General features: G+C 37.5%; 1 protein-coding gene across 4 annotated transcripts in view; it reads left to right on the forward strand.

The window, feature by feature from the left end:
* CDK8 (cyclin dependent kinase 8) overlaps positions 1 to 21214 on the forward strand; it is an 87869-nt gene that overhangs the window by 59154 nt on the left and 7501 nt on the right. For 2 of the 4 annotated variants that reach the window (XM_052812553.1, XM_052812552.1), the window contains exons 5-10: positions 5512 to 5569; positions 8356 to 8487; positions 10591 to 10734; positions 12825 to 12894; positions 13942 to 14014; positions 20913 to 21010. In XM_052812553.1, coding sequence (XP_052668513.1) covers positions 5512 to 5569; positions 8356 to 8487; positions 10591 to 10734; positions 12825 to 12894; positions 13942 to 14014; positions 20913 to 21010 — 575 coding nt within the window. The remainder of the gene's footprint in view (positions 1 to 5511; positions 5570 to 8355; positions 8488 to 10590; positions 10735 to 12824; positions 12895 to 13941; positions 14015 to 20912; positions 21011 to 21214) is intronic. The other 2 variants (XM_052812554.1, XM_052812555.1) reach the window with 2 other exon arrangements.

The raw sequence follows: 21214 nt of genomic DNA on the forward strand, positions 1-21214 counted from the left end.
ACCAAAGTGCTCTTCCAAGCAGGCTACAACTTGGTAAGCCTTTGCAGTTGTCTTTCAAAACCTTTTTGGTTTTTTTTTTTTCCATGCTGTTATATTACAAACTTCACAGCAAGACATTTTTAACTTGTGTTTCGTGCTTCTCAGGCACTTGCTCACATACAGCTGAAGAAGTGGAATTTTTTTGTATGATTGCAGGGTTGTGCATTTGAATCTGTTCCTGTATTGTTTAATATAATGTTTTGAAGTCTAAAATATTAAAAAGTCATTCATTCTAAATCTTAATAGAATCATTGTTGAGGCCATGATTGCAAAAGCAAAATAATTTAGGGATAAAAGCACTTTGCTTAGTATTGTTCTTTTAAAGTTGAACTGCTTTTTTAAAATTAAAACCAGTGTTACACTTTTTTCAATTATCTTGGCTCATCAGAGGTAGAAATGGGCGGGACAGCCAGTTCTGAAAATTGGTGGCACAGCCATTAACGATGCACAAATATGAGTGGTTAACGTAAGTCACTGGTGTGACTCACCCCACCACTATGAACCCTCTACTGAGTAACGTTTTAGTAGCCTAACTCTGAAGTATAGGATTGTCCAAATGAAAATTGGTTAGGATGATACTAAAACCTTATTAAAAGGTGCATTAAAATGGAGGTATAAAGAGGGTGAGTCTGTTCATAAATATACATGTGACTACTGCAAACAGTTTATAAGTGGGGGGAAAAAAGGTAGCATCTACCTTCTAATACCATAGATAATTCAAAGGAATTTTGGTTACTCATCGACAGGTATGTTTAAAATCAACCTTTGAAAACTAATGAGTTCAGAAGCAGCCCAGTAGCAAAAAATATGTGGAGGAATAGTTCCTACAGACCTGGTTTGATGCTAAAAGTAGCAAGTATCAAAGATCACAATGGCTAAGCTCTGCAAAAATGCCAGGTTCTTTTCCTCACTGCTTCGATGGCTAAAACTTAGGGGAAGGGGGACCCAACAGCAGAATACCTTTTCTGGAGCATGAGGAAATGTCCTGTGGTTTCTAGACAGCTAGTATGTGGACATAGAATAAGTAATCATCTCTCGCTCCTATGAATAACTTGCTGTGAGCAACAGGAATGCTGGCTTTTTTTGATATGATCACATCTCATCAAGACATAGATTGGTATAATTTTCATGTTGTTTGCATTTTTACCTTCAAAATAGAAAACCAAATAAGTTCTCAAGTCTGAGTTTCCCCTCTCAATGAACACAAACAGTATGCGACTGTAGTGTTTGTTCAGATGGAACAATGATTTAAAAAAAAATAAAAATAAGAGCAGTCCTGCAGAAAAGATGTGAAGAAAATGCACAGCTCATAACCTCAACATGAATCAGTAGCCTTACACAGTGAGGCAAAACAAGATATCATACTGGGATTGTATAAAGTGGAAGATGCTGTGCAAGGCATGTAAAAATCCCTCTGCTGTATTTAGCATTAGTGAAGCCTCGGCAGGAGCAGTGTGTAATTTGGAGCACTCGAGTTCAAACAAATAGGTGGCCCAAGGCAGAACAGGTAGAGGGAAGCAACAAGAATGATCATACATCCAGAAAAAATATCCTACTAGGAAACACTGAGCAGAAGAGAGTTCTTTTAATCTAGGTGATAGGACTGAAAAGAGAGGTAGATCTTCAGAAGTGTATGAAGTCCTTGCACTGAAGGAGAGTGGTTGCCTGCTCTTTCTGCTGATGTGTAAGAGAAGAGGCGATGGGAGTAACCTCATTTGTTGTATTAGAAAGAAAGGAAAAATGCTGCAATGGAGAAGAGTGAAAGAGAGTAGCTTGCCTGGGAATTGTGCAGCCTTCATCATCAGACACTTCAGGATCAGGGTGAACAGAGAGTGGTATCGTGTGTCCGGTCAGGCAGATGGATGAAGGTAACTGCCTGAAGTCCTTCATAGATCTGTGAACCTATCAATTTAGCCTCTGGGGTTTTTTTAGCTCCTTTATTTGAAATTAGCCTGCTGCTTAGGATTTCTGTTTGCACTTTGCAAATAATGATTACATTTGAAGTACTTAAAAATATTTCAGTGAGATCTTTTTTCTCTCTTCAGTAGTAATAGTGATTAAATGCACAAGATTAGGATTTGTCTAGGAATCACACAGGGAGTCCTACAAAGCCAGATCTAGGACCAGATAAGATTTAGTGCTGTGCCATGGTCACAAGGCCATTCTTCCATGAGAATGAGTTATTCCCCTGCTGCTGAGGTGGGGTGTTGGGGGTGGTGGTGTGATTTTTCTTAAATTTCGTTGTGTGGTGTTGTCAGAAAGTTGGTTTGTTGGCCTCTGAAGTACTGAGCTGTACGTCGCTGCATGGCTCTTCACATTTGGTTTAGGATCATAACAGCTTTCTCATTTGCATTTGTCTGGCATGAGCAAATTATTTTACTTGGTGGCAAAAGGAAATATGCCTCAATTAGAACAAAAACGAGTGACTTTAAAAAGTTGATCATTTGTAGTTATAAAAAAAAAAAGCTGTTTTAAACTAGTGTGTTTTCAAAACACAATAGAAAAATTGTTGAAAGATTTTTCTTGTTCAGCCCAAGTGATTTGAATAAGCACTTTAAACTTTCATTTTCTCTGGATAATTAAAATTAAACTGAAATTTAACAAATCAAACTGAAGTTTGTCCAGATTTCTCCCTTCTGTTTCTAATGATGGCTTGTTTTTCTTTGCAAATAAATTTCTAATGTGTAATGAGTTGTCCAAAGAGACAAATCTGGGGAGTTGTTTTTTTTCTCCAGATGGTGGACTTGAGTCAAAGATATCTAACAAGAATCCCTGACCCACATTTTGACTTTTGTTAGTGGACTTAAATGTTTTTCAGGGAGTCCTCAAAACGCTTATGTTTTAGGAACACCAACACTGTCCCTGTACTGTTTTCTGGTAGATATTCCCCTATTGAATTTAAATACTGATGAATTGTCATTTCGAAAATTCTTTCAACTAACAATGTTGTTCCAGGCTACTAATGCAATGATTTAGGAATGGGAACCTTCGGAATAAGACCTCTGGTTTTAAATTTAATTTTTTTAGTCTGTAACTGTGATGTTGTATCTTTACAGTGATGCGACTATATAAGTATTTTTGTCTGTAGTAAGTATCTTCTGTTTCAAACAGAGCTGTTTCAGTGAAGGGCCTTTGACTCTAGGAAGAGGTGAATTGCTGTGAATGGTTATTCCAGATCGACTGAGGTTTTTCTCATTTTGCGGCTTTAGAAGACTCCTACACGGATTTCTAAATTGTCTGTATTTTAAAATTTTTTCTGTAAATCCTGAGAGGAAAAAAATCAGAGTGTGAATCAAGCTGTTGCTAACCAGTATTGTCTTACCTCTTTGTGCTTTCTCTTCTCATCTGTACCTTCCTTGAACTTAGGGTAGAAGATCTTTGGGGCAGGAATTGTTACCCAGTGCTGTGCTGATTAATCATCTGGCATAATGGAGTCTTTGTGTGAATATGGCTCCTTGTCCCTATCAAAATCCAAATAGTAAAATATTTTAAGGTAAAAACATCATGAGGATGTTACAAGCATTTTTTTAGAGTATTATCAACCTGTGAAAATGCAGGGGGAGGAAATTATACTTTAGGTCAATGTATTATTTATCTGAAAAATTTTAGTGCCTGTGTAATGTATCATTAACTGTACTCAAAAAATATTAATTAGGCATGTAGCTTATTAACTCCCCAGACATACTGAAGCAGCTTTTGTAAAAGATATGCATGTTTTCTCTGAGTCACAACATAGCAATAGAATGGTTTATGTGGTGAAATTATGTGTTTTCTTATCTAGCAGTTTGAATTGCTTTAAACTTCAACATTAACTCTGAATTTAAAGATTTATGCTGCTTGTTTATTTCTAGGACTTTTCTAGAAACAATCAAAATTGAATGCTTTGTGAGCTGTGTGCCCACATACTGCATTTTTTTCTGTGTTGAAGCAGTACTTACCTGGAGTGTATGACTGACTAATAAAAACCAAAAAGGGGTGGTGGTGGTGTGGGACACAAGTCCTTCTGCATATCTCTGAGCTAATGCAGCACAAGTTGGATCTGTTGTTATTGCTGTTGGAAAGATAATGGGATATATCTTACCTTTTTGGTCATGGTCAAGCTATAACATTTTCTTCCGTCTTTAACCTGCTCTCAGAGAAGAGATGCAACACCTCAAATTCCTTTTAAATATTTTGTACGTGTATTGTACAGTTTCAGAAATCCATGTTGGAGCCTTTCATAAGCAGTAGGAATTAAGTTTCTCAAGGAAATTTTTTGTGGATTATTAATTTTTTGCACCTTGTTTTACACAATATGAATTACTTCTAGATCGATATCAAATTGTGGTCTTTTGTCTCTTTGAATGTGTTTACACCAGAGCCTGATAGTTTCAGGAAGACTTGAGAATTTCCTAGAATATATGCTTGGTAAATCACACTAAGATATTAAAATTTAATATATTAACTTTTAGGTAGCCTAAACTATCTTGCTGGGATACTTTTTTCTTCAGATCAATTTAAACTGAGGAAGCAAAGCAAGAGCTGTAACTCAGCCTTATTATAATTCTTACAGTTCACAGCTGAATAGGAGCCCCTGTTTTGTCCAGGATATACAGTATGAATGGGTATCTAAATCACTCCAGTTCAAAACTAGTCTAGCATACATTTTCAGCTTTAGTTGTGAGTTTCCTGACTTTTTTCCCTCAAAATAAGCACTGCAGATTTGACTTATATAAACAGTGTTAGCATTTGAGGAATCTTCTGACTGCAAATGCCAAGACTGGATTGTGGGAAACAGGACAGCAGAAAATATAGGATTAAGAAGTGAGCGGTAATGTTTCTAACCAGCTGACCTCTAGCTCAATTCTTTAACTCGCCTCCCTAGTAAAAGAAAGAAAGGGAAGATGGAGAGAAAAATAATGTAAAGGCAATGCTTTCCAGTTGTGCAACTGTCTGAATTGATATACACTTGTAAATAGGAATAATTTAGATGACTTTTCTCTCCGATATAAAGTGGTATGGTAATGTTTAATCTGTATCTCACTCAGGTATTTTTTATGTAAAATGTGTCTGCAAATGCGCCTAATGACCCTGGGCAAAACACGTTGCAGAGTTGGCTTCCCGTCCCTGTGCCGGGGGTGCAGGTGGTGGGCAGCAATGGGACTGCCTCCCACCAAAGGGACCTAGGGCAATTTTGGTAGGAATCTCGGCGGCTCGGCAACTGCCAGCTCATGCGGGTTGAGGACAGACACCGGAGTGTCAGTTAGGGAGCATGGTGCTGGAGCACGGAAACACCGAAAAGAAATGCGAGGAAGATGCAGTCAGGGAGAGCCTCTGTCTGGGTCCTTGCACAGCTTTACTGTGACAGAGAAACTTGTCGTTTTTATCAAAGTTGGTTTAAAACTGGCAAAACAAAGCTTAACTAACTTTTCAGAGACTAATGTTTAGGTTTATCGTGGTATATGTATTGTATATTTATTTTTTTTTCCACAGAAACCTGCTAATATTTTAGTTATGGGTGAAGGTCCTGAGCGAGGAAGAGTAAAAATTGGTATGTTTATATCTTTGATAAGTCCCAGTGTAGCATTTAAGTTAGAATGTTCTGAAGGTGCAGTTGTACCACCTAAAGTAGTCACTGTAATACTAGTATGTGCCTGGGCACATTGCCTAAATGCTGTTTTCTGAGTGACTGGCTTCTTGATATTAGCCCCATGCACCAGTTCTGACGATGAAATGCTGTAGCCTCATCAATAAAAAGTGGAAAATGTCGTTATATTTTGTTTTAAGTGGGTGTTTGTGTGGGGTGGGGGATTTTGATATGGGGATAAAGATGACAGCTAGCTAGGAGGAAAGGAGGAGAAAGGGGATTTTAAAATGTCCTCCATTTACCCCTGTAATGCCATGACATTATCTTGCTGCTGCTTATAAAATCTAAATAGGGAACTACTCATTACTACAAACTTTAAATTTTATAATGGAATCAAAGGTGGCGTTTAGCCTACAAAATATTCTTGAAAGGGCAGACAGGTCCCTTGGAGATAAATGCAAGGGATCCTAAAAGTCCAGAAAACGCAGTAATCCAGCCAAAATGCTTAGTGAGAACTACCGCTAAATGCTCAAACTGGGGTGTCCAGGGTAGGAAGGACCCAACACTTTCCCCACTATTGTAATATATTCTGGTGCGAGTTACTGTTCACAGTGAGAGGATAATTTGTAGAACTTTAATTTAAAACAATTGAAGTAAATAAATAAATAAAAATTAACTTTAGTCTAACAGAAATAAGCTATACCAGGCTGTGCATTAGTGTGGTGGCAGTGCTTTGGTAGCAGACTGCTAATGCACAGCCTACTTATATTTGTTATGGTAATGCAGCCCCATTTGGAAGGGTTTTTTTAAAGCTAATTCATCTTTTTCACTTCCCTCTGGCTTTCTTTTATGAGATTATTCTTCTGCATTGTTGCTCTGTACTCTTATTGTTTTGTTTATCTGAACTATATTGTTAATCACTAGTATAATGATTCAGGGTAGGATTCTCTTGGAAGTGTTTAGTCCTGCTCTAGTCCTTCCCTCGCCCATTGAAATCTAAGGAGCAGATGGGCCAGGGCTGAACACTTCTGCAGATCCTACCCTGAAAGTTTTTAACGCCCTTCCGAGGTTTAAGGTTGACAGTAGAGCTTGAGGTCTTCTCCGTACAAAACAGGTACAGCATGGACAGTGGAAGGGAAAATTTCTTCCTATTACCTTATTCTTCATGGAGCAGTTGCTTCCAAAATTGAGAATGTAGATCCTCTGGGCATGTTCACTTTCAACTGTGGTGGTGATATTTGCTGTATACAACTACTTGCTAGTAATTGCACATAGACCACCCATTTATTTCTTAATTTTTAGTTTTGAATTAATTCGGGAATAACTTAGAACACATCTAAATTTAGTCAGACTCTGTTAATGGACAGGTGAAAGATTCTGTATCGGACCACCAGTCCTCTGAGCCATCCATTCCCAGCAGCGGAAGAGGGAGGGGGACCCTGGATTTCTAAGTGTGTTATCAAAATGTAGATTTCTTTTTTTTTATTATTATTTTCTTAAGATATTACCACAGCAGGAAAAGAATGCAGAAGTTATACCCCTACCAAGGGCTTCCACTTTTCCAGTGTAACTAATTTTTCTAAAAAATACATAACTGGCATTTAACTTAAAATAATTTTTATAGGCTTTTTGTGTCATTTTGAGTCATAAATTCACTTTCTGCCAACAATTTTCCTTATTTTTCATAGTTACTAGTGACTTGATCATATCTTGAGTAATCGATATTTTAATGTAGAAAACTGTAAAATGTTTCTCTTTTTAAATGCATTAAAACAATCATAAATAGGAATGCATATGAAAAAAAATTAAGGGTTGTGTAGTCAAGTTAGAGACCTATATTTACACTGCAGTTTTCCCTCAACCAGTGAGCTATAGCATGTAGGTCCTTTTCCCTCAGAATTGCTGCTCATCTCATTTCATTTGAGTCTTTCTCAGCATGTGTATATCCCTGCACCACAGAGTCCCTCTGTCTTGGGATTTGGGGAGTGGTGGGTCGGGAAAGCGATTTGGTGGGAGAAGGTGCATATTTTAGTCTCTGCCCATTTTTTCCTGTATCACTTACATTTGGTAGTTCAGACAGTTTTCTAGGCAGTTGTATACTACCAATTTTAAAAAGCAGTTTTTAATGATATAATGCCCCCAAACAGCATTTTAAAATCATAGCCTAAATGGTATTTAGTACTGGTATCTCGATACTGGAAATATGTCTTGACAGAAAATTAGCAGGGAGGCAGATGCTGTAGGCCTAGTTGCTGGTTTTGTGTGAAGGAAATCTTGCTACAGCTAACTTCATGAGGAGGGAGCTTTTGTGATGTGCACGTATGTATTATAAATCATTCTAACCTTCGCAGAACCTGCATTTTGCTCACATTTAAAATGCTGCTTGTTGAAAGACCATCCTGTAATAACGGAATATTTTACCGGAGACTATCAGGTATAATGAGTCAGGATTTACCAGTGTCCTGAGAAGTGAGTTGATGCGCTTTTTCAGAACAATGGTTAATTCTTTGTTCTAAATGGCTCATGTTAGTAATGATTTATAATGATATACTTTATAGGTGATGACATCCAGTAACTTCTACAAAAGCTTTAAGAAAATATGCTCACAGAATTTATATCTGCTACAGTCTGCGTTTGCATTTTATTTAGCAGTGATGGTAGCGCTAACAAGTAAACTCTGTTTTAAAAAAGAAAAGAAAAAATTGGTAGTTTTCATCAAATTTTAAAGCATCTCTCTTTGAATTTTGCAGCTGACATGGGCTTTGCCCGATTATTTAATTCACCTCTGAAGCCTTTAGCAGACTTGGATCCAGTAGTTGTTACATTCTGGTATCGAGCTCCAGAGTTGCTTCTGGGAGCAAGGCATTATACCAAAGCTATTGGTAAGTAAATTGGATGAAAACTTACTGTTTTGTTCTTTATGTGAAGTGTACCCAAATATTGAAGCATTGATAAATAGTACAAAGGACAGTAGGTGAGTTAAAGGTATGTTACTGATTTCTTGAAGAAATATTAAACTTTGACAAATTGTTTAGTTTACTATGGTCTCTGGCTATATATAGGAATGAAATATTTCTGGGTCTTGGCTCCAAATGCCCTGGGATGCAATGTAAATTTGTATGGCTTTCACACAAGACTTTTATAAATGCTGTTAGAGGCAATAAAAAATACGGATGGATCTTCGAACTAATAGTAGAATCCATATTATGATGATGAGGCACAGTGCATTAATTTTATTGTGGAAGTTTTTACATAATCTAATAAATATGTGAAATAAGGAATGTACAGAATGGAGAATATATTGGCTGCACTGAAACTAAACTGTAAAAATAAGCTGCATTTCAGCCTCTCTCTATGTCTTTTTCAAAGCACAATTGTGAACAGGAATTGCTTGAAGTAGTGAGATGTGGTCAGAGTCATGCAACAGGCTAGGCTGTGACGCTGCATCAGGCATAGCCAGAACAAACCAAACCTCAGGACGCAGATGCTGCGAGGATGGCATTGGCTACATCAGCTTATTGCTACATCCTCCTCACCACTTAATTCATACTTACCGGTCTGAATTTTAACAGCTTTGGCATGGCACAGTTGGCTTTGCTCTGCCAGTCTCTGCTCTTGCCGTTTCAGGGGTAAGGGATCACTGATGGCAGGAGCCGGTGTGGGCTGTGCCGGGCTTTGCCGTGGAAGGGAGAGAGGCTGTAGGGAAGAGGACTGGGAAGTTTTTCCTCTTGCTGGCTGGTTTAAAAGATATGTTAAAGCCTGGCAACCGTTTCTGGGGGAATAACATCCCCTGCAATGCTCCGCTTCCTTTGCACAAACATGGAGGTTGTGTGTCAGCATACATGGTGTTGTTTCTGTAACCTGAAATTCTTTCCTCAGACCTTGGCCATTATTTTTTTAAGATCGTGTCAGTGTTTTTGTCAGAAATTCTAATGTTTATGGCTTAAATGTATTTTCATTTACCTTTCTGTTAATACTATATTTCTTTTATAGATTAAATACTTTTCTTTATATGTTCCTTTAAACTGCTTTTTTTGTTGTATTTGCATGTTCTTTCACTTTACTGACAATTTCTTCCGCTTGCAGCATGTGAAACTGCATGGATGGTCATAGCCTTTAGTACGTAATTTTTTTTCAGCATAGATAAAAACTGACTGTATACAAACACTGAGTAATGGGGTTATGCTCTCTGCATCATTTGCTTTTGTCCTTGTTCATGACCTTTTCTCGTTCATTCAAGGTTCAGTGTAGCATTACTTTATGTAAGTTAAAAATTGCATTTGTATGTGCTAGAAAAAAATCAGGAAAACAACTGGGAAAATGCAGGCTATCTGATTTTGCAGATTGGGACGCAACAGTTAAAGGGGGTTGGTGTTTGGTTTTTTTTGTTTTGTTTTGGTTTTTTTTTTAATGAATGTTGATCAAGAAAAGGGGTGAGGTACGTGGGCATGGAGCGATTTTCTTGTTACTCTCTTTCCACAAGATTTTATAGATAACATTTATCTTATTCCACTATCACTGCTTTTCAGCTTGTATTTTTGGGGTTGTTTAATACTTACAAAACCCAGTGGCTGATCAGAGAGGGGACATTTCTTAGTGGGGACAGTATGGCAGTGAACGGGCAAGATGTTGGTTGGCTTTTCTTCATTTGTATTTTATGTGTGGACGGTTACCCAAATAGTTTCTTTTGCTTTTCTTTTTAATCAAATTACTTTTTTACAGCAATAAATGGTAACTACACTTTAAAAACCACACAAAAACCTGTTTGATACTCTCTCAGCTCCTCTGTAGTTACTGAGTTGTGTACCTCTATCTGTAGCTAAAAGGAAAAGTCAAGGAAGTGTTGCACTTTCCACAATAGAAACTTGAAATACTCAATGCAGGTACCTTATCTCTGATAAGCTAAAAAAATAACATTTTACCTCACTAAGATGCTTTTGGAAAGATCCATTTGATTTTTTAATTTCTGTTTTCCTTTTTTAAAGATATTTGGGCCATAGGGTGTATATTTGCAGAGCTGCTAACATCAGAGCCAATATTCCATTGTCGACAAGAAGATATCAAAACTAGTAATCCTTATCACCATGACCAGCTGGACAGAATATTCAATGTAATGGGATTTCCTGCAGGTACATACTGTATTTTTTTAACACTGCTGTTCAAAGAAAGATATCTGTATTGCTTTCTTCGCATATGAAGGTGGCAGCTGATCAAAGCAACAAAGCTGTTCAAACACAGTCTTTATTTCATGAGTTATAAATCTAGAATCTAATGGTCAGATAATTTTCCTATTATTAATGATAGGACTATCTTTGTGCATATATGTACCAATGTTTTATAATTTTAAAATATCATGTTTAATGGTGGATGATTAAAAATCAGAAGAAATATTTCTGCATTTCTTCAGTACTGATTATAGATTTGGAAAGGGACTGATGATTGGATGAAACCAAGCAAAAATCTATACATTTAGTGAATATTATGCAGATGTTTAACTCATCCTGAATTAAACATAGCATTTGGAAGTAGGAGAGGGTATTTTACTTTTTTCCCTGGTAGAAAGCTTGTGATATGGAGAAAATTTCTTTATTCCAAACCAGAACAAAGAACAGGTTGCATGAACCAAAACAAATTACAATGTGGATATCACTTGTTGCGTTTTCCCCTCAGTGTTGGTCATATCTTGTTTTTCTACAGGCTGTCTTGCATCTTTCAGTTAATGCTTTGTCTTCTACTGTTCACACAATCGCAGATGTCAGAATAACAGGGGACTTATTTTTACTTTTTGGTCATCTTTCTCCTCACTGCTTGTGTTCCCTGCTGTTGTCCATTCACTGTTGATCTTCTTTACTGTTCTGGTGGACTTTCTTCTTCCTATCACATGAATTTTGTGGACTCTTATGTTTGTGTGGTTCTAGAATGTTGTTATTAAATTCGCTCTTATTTTTCCCTTTGACTTTTTTTTTTTTTGTCTTGAAGCAACGTCCTTCATTGTTTCTATACTGCTGTATGAGATTCCTGGAAGTGTTGCCTCTGCATATGAATTACTTTTATTTTCTTGAAAATCCCCCTTAATTTTGCTTCTTTAAGCAATACTGTCCTATTCTGCTTTTAGCCTAGAATTTTACCCTTTTCTTATGCTTTTCTCAGTTCATTTGGGTTTTACATTGTCTTTGTGTAGCTTACATAAATAGATGATATTCTTATTATTGTTTTCTGATTGGTTTAAATAATCCTTTCTAATGGTCTGCATTTGATTTTGAAGGTCTTTGGTTCTTACCAAGTAATATTGTTTTTCATGTAATTGCAGCAAATGTTTTGCTTTTTAATTGACATTTGCCATATTTGAAACAGTTTCACATGTCTTTGGAATAGGGAAAGAGGAGAATCTTTTATTTAAATAAATAATAATTAGTCTCTGATTTATTTATTCACTTAATATTTTTTAAGCTCCTCGTGTTCTGCAGTTGTGATAAGTCTTAGTAGACATTTGACTTGAGTCAAACTACTTGCCCACAGAGGCTTTTCAGGAGTTACAGAGTGTAATACATTTGAGGCTAGGTGCTGGTAGTGATTTTTTGTTTGTTTGTTTGTTTTATTTTTAAGTCTGTTTCGGGCTTTGTCTACACAAAGAAGTTGAGATGAAATATTCTTTAATTTGAGTGTGCAAATATTACTTTTTCTTAACCTTTTGTTGGCTAACAGTATTTCCTTTACATTGAGACAGCAGAAATTTGCACAGTACCCCTGGGCATTTTCCTGTAACTAAAGACAGTGCTGTCAGAATGGGAAGTCCCTTAGAAGGAACATTTGTGAGAGTCTTGTGTACTCCTGTCCCGAGATCATGACTGTGCCTGAATAAATTAAATAACAGTCCTGAAGGTTGTAAGCGCAATGGCTGACATGTTTTTCTTCTATGTTGTCTTTTGGGCATATGGTGATCTTCACTGTAGCTGGCAACTGGTTTTTTTAAAGCTCTTGAGTTAATCAGCCCGAACTGGAACTTCTTAGGTGTTTGTATTGTGAAGATTTATTGTGAAGAGGTGATGAAGGAATATGAGCCAAGCAGTACAAAGAAATAAGTAACTCCAAGGTTAGAGAAGCAGACTAAAAAAAAAACAAACCGACTAAATCAGGGCTATGGAAATACTTGGAAAGGCTTTGTTTTACTTGGGGGGGGCAAAGAAAAAAAATGTATTAATAAATATTGATTTTGCAGATAAAGATTGGGAAGACATAAAAAAGATGCCTGAACATTCAACTTTAATGAAAGATTTCCGGAGAAACACGTAAGTCTGCTTTGAGTTGAGCTTTCCTAAGAAAGCATGTTTTACTTCTCCCTCCTACCCTAAATTTCTTGTAGCTCAAGTTGTTTTCTATGTAGATGCCAAACAAGGACTATGAAATGGTTATGACTTAGATTGTGAAAAAAGAAAAAGAAAGTAGTTTCATAATGGTGAACTTGGCCTGTCAAGGTGGTGCGAATCAGAAGAGTAGCCAGAGACACTGTAAATGGTAAGGTGGCAGGTGTGAAATGCGTGATGCCAGTAAGACCCCACACAGCTCTGAAGATTGCTAAGCACAGTTTGTCACAGCTGTTTCCAAATCGGTGGTACTGGAAACGATTTTCCCACGATAGCTGCATAAAAGGGATCTGGTGACCTTATACTGTTTCCAGCAAACAGTGGGTATAATTGTCAGGTTTGGTATCTGGGGTAGCTTAGGAAGACTAAAGAAAAGAATACCTCTCAGTTTTGCTGTCACATTGCCAGAGTCTAATACTTGCACTTAAGACCCTACCCTGTTGCCTTGTTTCCATGCTGAGGGATTTGGGGCTGTACTGTTACATACATTTCTCACACCTGCCATGCTATTGTAACCATTTAGAAACCTTATTTCTGAGCTCCTCTTCAAAAAAGTGAATTTATGGATGTTCTTGTAGCAACCTGTACATTGTAGGAGAGTGTTAAGATGGGCTTAGTATTTATCTCCATGTTTACTGGCATTAGAAATATACAGAATGAAACCCTATAGTAGTAAAACTGCTAAAAGGCAGTTTAAATCCACGTGATAGTTTGCTGTTTGCATGTGGGTTAAAAGTGTGCTTTCTGTGTGGATGTGATGTGTTTTTACAAGCATGTGAGGGAAAGAAATGCATTTCTGTAGTGTCTGATTTTTAAGCAATCTCTGGTGTTGGTAGTTGTGGTTTTGCCCTGCCTAGTGGATTAGCAATAGAGACTAAACTGTTCTTATAAATAAGTTTTGTGACTACTAAGAAAGCTTTGCAGTATCGGTGATTTGCATATTAGAAATGTCACATTTTTTTCCTTTTCTAGGTATACCAACTGCAGCCTTATCAAATATATGGAAAAACATAAAGTTAAACCAGATAGTAAGGCATTTCACTTGGTAAGTTCCTGCATGCATAAAGAATCAAAACCCTCATATAAGTTACAGATGTTCAAGTTGAGAATTGAGCTAGTGTCAAGTATTCTGTGACTAAGTTTATCTTATAAATATTATACTGTATTTTATAAATAAAGTTAGGAATAACTGATATTCTGCAATCTGAGATTTGCAAAACCACTTTATCTTCTCATGTTGATAAAATGATTCTGTGTGTCATTCACTGGATTAGGTTCTGTATCAAGTATATCAGAAGTTTTCAGTCTTTAAGTCATGTTTAGTTTGTAATTATATTTGCAGTGTTGCTGCAACTCTTAGCCATTTTGCTGCTTTGCATACTTTTAACAGCCTATTTTTTATTTTTAAAAAAAATTCCTAAATGCCTAATTTTTTACATATTCATTATTAAGCTTACATCTTACAGACTTAAAACAAAAAAAAAATTGAGACTTAACATGTAGTTTAGAAAAGTTTAGTATGTCTTCTGGTGCACTAATCCTTTGTAGCTTTCTTATGAAAACATCCTAGTACTCTTACAACAATGATTTTCTCTCTAGAACATATAAGTATTTTTATGAAGACTCCAGTTAAAATTATATACTTGCGCAGCCCTGGAAGTGTCTGCATTATGTTGTTTCAGAAATTACTATATTGGGCCATTTCTTCTGTGTTTTAAAGAACATTCAAGTCTCTAAAATAAAATATATATACACACACACACACACGGAGAAGAAAAAATTTAAGTATATCTAGTCTCTCTGAATGGACATTTTCCTTATCTTCATGTTTCCAACCCAGAAGAAAAGTTTTCAGGCTAGAATTATAAGGTAGATATATTATTTGGGGGGGGCAGAAGTGAGGGAAGAAAACAGGAAGCTTTTTGGTCTTGGAAAGGAGAGGAATAAATTGAAGAAAAGGGAAGATGGTTGAGGCCTGGGTGTCTGAGGACCATGTGGCTTTTGTTCAAGTCCCTGGAAGCTGTACCTTCTCTGATGATCAGACCCAAGGGTTTTTAAGCAGCCATCTTTATTCTGTTCAGTAGTTTTTCCTCCATATAAATTTTGGAATTTATCCTTCAGTCACAGCAGCTCTGAGGCAATATTCTTCTTCTGGCATCCTGCATGAGCAAGTTTGAATGGGGGTTTCCAAGCAGATGAGTTATACTGCAACTGGTCTAAAATAGAATGTATATTCAAGGTTCAGATTAAAACCAAAAGTATAACCAGAGGAATCAAGTAATCATTGTGAGAGATTACCTGGTAGTTGTACCGTTATGCATCAATTTACTGTGATGTGTCTCTGTTCTCTAAAGTTAAAAGTTGGTGAAATACTAGAGGTGTTTACTCAAGCAAGGAAACTAGTCTTCTATGGTAGAGGCTTTTGATTTTTTTATGGATTTTTGTATCCAAGCATAACTGGAAGCTGCTGAGCAGTCTGCGTATTTGTACGTAATGTATAAATAGTTTGTGTTGATACGTGAAGAACTGAAGTGCCTGTTATGCACAGGCAAAACAGTCCATCCCATTTTGCTCATAATTAATCCAGTTTTTACCATGTAGCTATTTATAACAGAGCTTCATAAATGCATTTTTAGTATTTACCAAGATGTTCTAATGTTTTAGTATGAGAATACACAGTCTAAAAAAAGATATATTTGACATAGCAAGTAGAGAATATCTCATATTCCTATCAAAGCCTAAATAATATTTCTGAAGATTATGTTAAGTAATTCAACAAGCAAAAAACAATGAACATGAAGTATCTGTTGAATATGATGTTTTGCATAGAATGGGGTTTGGATATAAAACCTAATCCTTTGACTCTTAAGTAAAGCAAATTGAGTGAATTTCTTTCTCATCAGCCACTCTAGGCCAGTGTTCTGTAAAATTATGCAACTGCGTGCATCAGTACTTACCTTTCTAACTCCACCTTCTTTGAGAACAAACATGCTGCTTGTCACCTACAAATTTGACTTGTGACATATTTGGAGTCTGAAGCTCTCAAAATTAAGCTTATGTTGCTGTACCAAAATCTGACAGTGGCTAATTATGACTACTGGTGAACAGCTGAGAAAATTCAGTCAGTTCTGCCTATTAAAATCAGTTGCATTAGATTTTCATATCATACCTAGGCAATCTGAGGTAAAAACCTTTTCCATGCAATAACCTGTATAACGTGGCCAGTGACTTCATCTTCAAGTAACGCAAGTGCTTTTCCCCTCCCTCGATTCCTCAACTATTTCTTTCTCACCACTCTCCATTCTGCCGGCTCAACACCAAGCTCAGGTAGAAGTGAGTAGGTCAGGCTTTGCTGTACATCTTGGCAGTCCATAAAAAGACCTTCTCTGAATGGGCTAGCTTCTCTTACAAGCTGTGAGTGCTCTGGCCAAACTGACCTGAAATTTCTCATCCGCTCTCCCAGTCTTGCAAATTTTAGAAATTGTTTTCAATAGAACAACAAAATTAGACACAAAATAATCACATGAGAATAGCTTAAAACACTTACTACAGCGTTTTCTCCCTGCGGTATCACAACAGGGTGTAACTGTTTGAATGTATTGAGCATTTCTGTTCAGCATGTTTGTGTTTATACCAAAAAGCAGTGGTTACATTAAAATGCAAAATCAAGGAACGGTCCTTTTCCAGGCCACTACCCCTCCATCTTTGGTCATATCTGTTAGTACCAAACAAGAGGACCAGGAGGTGAGTGAGCATGGACTCCTGATTGAACACTGCTCAACTGCTACCTCTCCCACTAGCTCCAGTTTGGACCTCTACCCACCTTCCCCTCAACTAAACTGGTAGCGAGAGACAGCACTTCATGCAATTTGGATGGTGTCAATGTCATGCAAGCTAAAAAGCAGGGTATTTAGTAGTATAGACATAGCCTTGTTCTTTTGTACCTCCCGTAGATACAGATTGTGAGGGAAGTACTGTGAAGTTTATTGCTAATTAGCTCTAATAGGATCCTCTCAGTTTTCTACCCACTGCAGTCTGTCAGGGCAATTCACTGAAAATCAGATCCCATTTAAAAACCCTGGTCTTTCCAAAGTAACATCTTAAAACTCTGTTCAGAGGCTGTCAAAATTGGAAGGTGCCTTAGGTTTGCATTCAGTTTGAGGGTAGGCTGAACTGCAGGTGAATGCCTTAGGCCCTTCCACCCCAGCCTGAACAAGTTCAGTGAATCTCTTCGTACCAGTTCTTCCAGAGATACTCCAAGATCTTACTTTTCCACAATCTGTCTCACAGCCCTTTTACTCTCTGCATGAGAACAGATAAACTGTCTACATCGACTATTGTAAAATATGCCAGAATTAATAATTCCAGGTGAATTCTAGTAAATCCAGAGTTTGTTGTTATTGCCAAAATGAAATGTTTTGATTTCCCAACTTGAATTAACCAGACTTTTTCCCTCTTTACTGACATTCATGCACGTGGTCCTTTTTCACACGTGGAACTGATGTGTTACATGAGACAACTTTGGCTCCTTCCTGCTTTTGCAGCTTACATTTTTTCCACTTCACTTCCCTGATTATTCCCCCCCCCCCTTATTTGTTTATGCCCTAGAAAATGGGTACATGGCTGCTGCTCCTGGTTAATTGAGTGATGCGTCATCTTTCATTTGGTTACCGTGGTCCGTATCGGCTGCGGCGATTGTCCCATTCGTTGCTGATACATAGTTTACTGCATTTTTATTATGTCATTCAGCCAGGTGATCTTTTAATTGAACAGGTTTTTAAGGTAGAAAATACTTGTAATAATAGGTGGAAGATTCACTTCTGCGCTGGCACCTGAACAAGGGGGCAATATAGGAGTTTTGATCCCCTGTGTGATAATGGTTGCACAATCATTAAACTTTCCTCATGGTTTCTGTTTTCTGTTGCTGATTATGACCAAGTTTGCTCACATCTTGTCAGCATGTGACGGACAGCTTTATAACTGAATTGCGAGAAATTATGCCAGAATTTTGCAATGTTTTTTGATTGTGATGTTTTTCAGCATGTTGGCAATCCTTTCTGATTTTTTGCCTTCCCCTTTTCTGGCTCCTGGAGTTGCTTTTTGAGCTGTTTGAGAGAATGGGAATTGTTCTGTTCAAACTGATATTCTACAAAGACTACATGCAGACTCAGGGAGCTGAAATAACTTATTGTGAGTCCTTGTTGACAATGTGAAAAACAAAACTGGATTGATGGTGGTAATACATATTTATTATGTTCTTAACCATGCCATTAAAACTGAAGGCTGAGAAGAGAAAATGTACTTCCCTAACTTCAACTATCTGCAGCATGGAGGTCTGCATTGTGGTTGTGTCTGCTCACTTAATAGCTAGTGAAAGGAGATGACCAGTTCAGACATAGATCGTGACACTGAATCTTTATAAAAAGGTAAATTTAATCCCATGAAAAGCATGAATAGCAAGTGTAAAGTGAATATTATTTGCATATGTAGTTTCTGCATATCTTGTTAGATCCATTAAAAAAAAAAAAAGCTATAGGCTGAAAGTGTAGCATTTCTTTTAAAGATCGTTGTCTTTGACAATACATCATGGTGTAGGTTTGCCTCGGACAATGTGTTCTGTGGTGAAACATGAAGACTCACTGTTTTCCTTTTTCTGTGTAGTATCTGAAGGTTCTCTCATTCTGCGTGTATATGTTGCTTGTCCAGCACAGCCATATTCCACAAAATTGCTGGGTGGATGGGGAGAAGTATATGCACATACAGCAGACCTTTTGAACATGAAACACTTACTTTTAGAATGCATCACTGCAATTCAGTGCTAGAGTTAAATAAAATCATTCTGGTCTGCTATTCGTAAAACAGAGAAAAATCTTCAGACCTGTGGAGACAGCATGATGTTTCTAGTGTGGTTTTTATTGAAAATCACTTTTGAGATGCTGCAGTGACAAATGTATAAAGTCCAGCTACCTTCTGAAATGTTTACATAGGTGCAAAATGAGAGTGGAAGAGTAAAAACAGTACAAACAGTAAAAATGGTTTTTAGAATTACCTTTCAACCTTTAACGTTGTGCTGAATTTAGACTTCATGTCTGTTATTGGTATTTGAAGTTACTCAAGAGAAGTTCCTGGCTATGTATCCTAAGCATTTCTCAGCATGTCCATCTAAGTAGCAATGTTTGTAACTCTTTTTGTACAAATTTTTCACTTTGCTTTGGTTAGGTCGATCTTATTTTCTTAAATTTTCATTTGTGTATTACCTTAGGATTTTTGCTCTGCTATCTGTTACTGAAACATCTTGTATGCCATTTTTTAAAGTTGGGCATCGGGCAGCAAATACCTAGCGTGCTGCTTAGTCCTCTTAACACTTCCCAATGAGGGTAAGAGGTGCTGTCTCAAAGGGTAAGGTTTTGCTGGATTTTTAGTTGAACTGAGTTCAACTATTTTGTGAAACATTATACTTTGCTTTATCTTCTGTATATTTATACTTTGTGGTCATTTTCATTGTTTTTAACCAACACAGGCATTTTGGAAAGATTTTTTTTTTCATGTAGTTGATACCCGATTCATCAGTTGTTACAAAGATAAAGGCTGAGGTCTTACACTGCAACAGCACCAGAGCTCAGACTTGATGTGCTTATGGAGGAAGCAGCTTATTAGACTTCTCTAGAGTATTTTGCATCATGTCATGCAAAAAAATCAACTAAAATTCAAGATTTTGCACAAGTGCTCTTCTGAGCAGCACATAGCACACAGGTGTGTCTGAGAGTCTATATTTGTCAGAATAAACAAGCACACAGTGAAGTGGGTGATAAAAAGTTATCTGGCCAGGTGGGTTTTTTTGAACGTGTTGATGATTACTTTCTTTTACAGCACAAAGATTTTCTAAGGTTTCTTCCTGTTAAGTGCAGTGTAGTTGAAGAAACCAGGTTAAATATGTGCATGTTACATCTTCTTGTGGGAAGTGAACAGACCATTAAAGAGAGGAGGACTTGGGGGTGTTGGTGGATGAAAAGCTGGATGTGACCCGGCAATGTGCGCTCGTAGCCCAGAAGGCCAACCGTATCCTGGGCTGCATCAAAAGCAGCGTGGCCGGCAGGTCGAGGGAGGGGATTCTGCCCCTCTGCTCCGCTCCGGTGAGACCCCACCTGCAGTACTGCATCCAGCTCGGGGGTCCTCAGCATAGGAGAGACATGGACCTGTTGGAGCAGGTCCAGAGGGGAGCCCTGAAAATGATCAGAGGGATGGAACACCTCTCCTGTGAGGAAAGGCTGAGAGAGTTGGGGTTGTTCAGCTTGGAGAAGAGAAGGCTCTGGGAAGACCTTATTGCAGCCTTTCAGTACTTAAAGGGGGCTTATAAGGAAGATGGGAACAAACTTTTTAGCATGGCCTGTTGCAATAGGACAAGGGGTAATGGTTTTAAACTAAAAGAAGGTAGATTTAGACTAGATGTAAGGAAGAAATTTTTTAGGGTGAGCGTGGTGAAACGCTGGCACAGGTTGCCCAGAGAGGTGGTCGATGCCACATCCTTGGCAACGTTCAAGGTCAGGTTGGACGGGGCTCTGAGCAGCCCGATCTAGTTGAAGATGTCCCTGCTCATTGCAAGGGATGTTGGACTAGATGCCTTTAAAGGTTCCTTCCAACCCAAACTATTTTATGATTCTATGATTAAAGCTGCTGGTGCATTGTGGAAACTCTTTGCATGTTTTTGTCAGAATGCTTGTGACTAGAACTGAGTGACCCAGGCTTTTGCAAGTAAAAATAGGTAGTCTTTGATGGGAAATGAAGTTACTATTTTAACAAGAGAGAAGATTGTGGTTATGCCATTTATGATCAGGGTTTTGAGTTCAGACACGTTTGTATCAGCTTGTCTTTCAGGAATAATACAGTCAAGTTTCTGTAAACAGTTTTGGTAATGCAGTGCTTTTTATCTTTTCTTTTTGCAGCTTCAGAAATTGCTCACTATGGATCCAATAAAGAGAATTACCTCAGAACAGGCTATGCAGGATCCCTATTTCTTAGAAGATCCTCTTCCCACATCCGAGTAAGTGGTCAGTTTATTAACCTATCGGTACATCCAGAGATGCTTTAGAAATGCATGCTTTCTCTCTGCTATAAATATGTTTGTGAGTATTGAGCTAAACACTTACTGTCTAACAACCAGAGAAAGCTATAACCACTAAAATGCCATTTGTGGTTTTTAAAATTAAGTAGCATTCTTATTAATCTCTTTGCTTTATGGAACTTT

The sequence above is a fragment of the Harpia harpyja genome, chromosome 17 (genome assembly GCF_026419915.1).
Source record: "Harpia harpyja isolate bHarHar1 chromosome 17, bHarHar1 primary haplotype, whole genome shotgun sequence".
In the NCBI taxonomy this organism is placed as follows: domain Eukaryota; kingdom Metazoa; phylum Chordata; class Aves; order Accipitriformes; family Accipitridae; genus Harpia; species Harpia harpyja.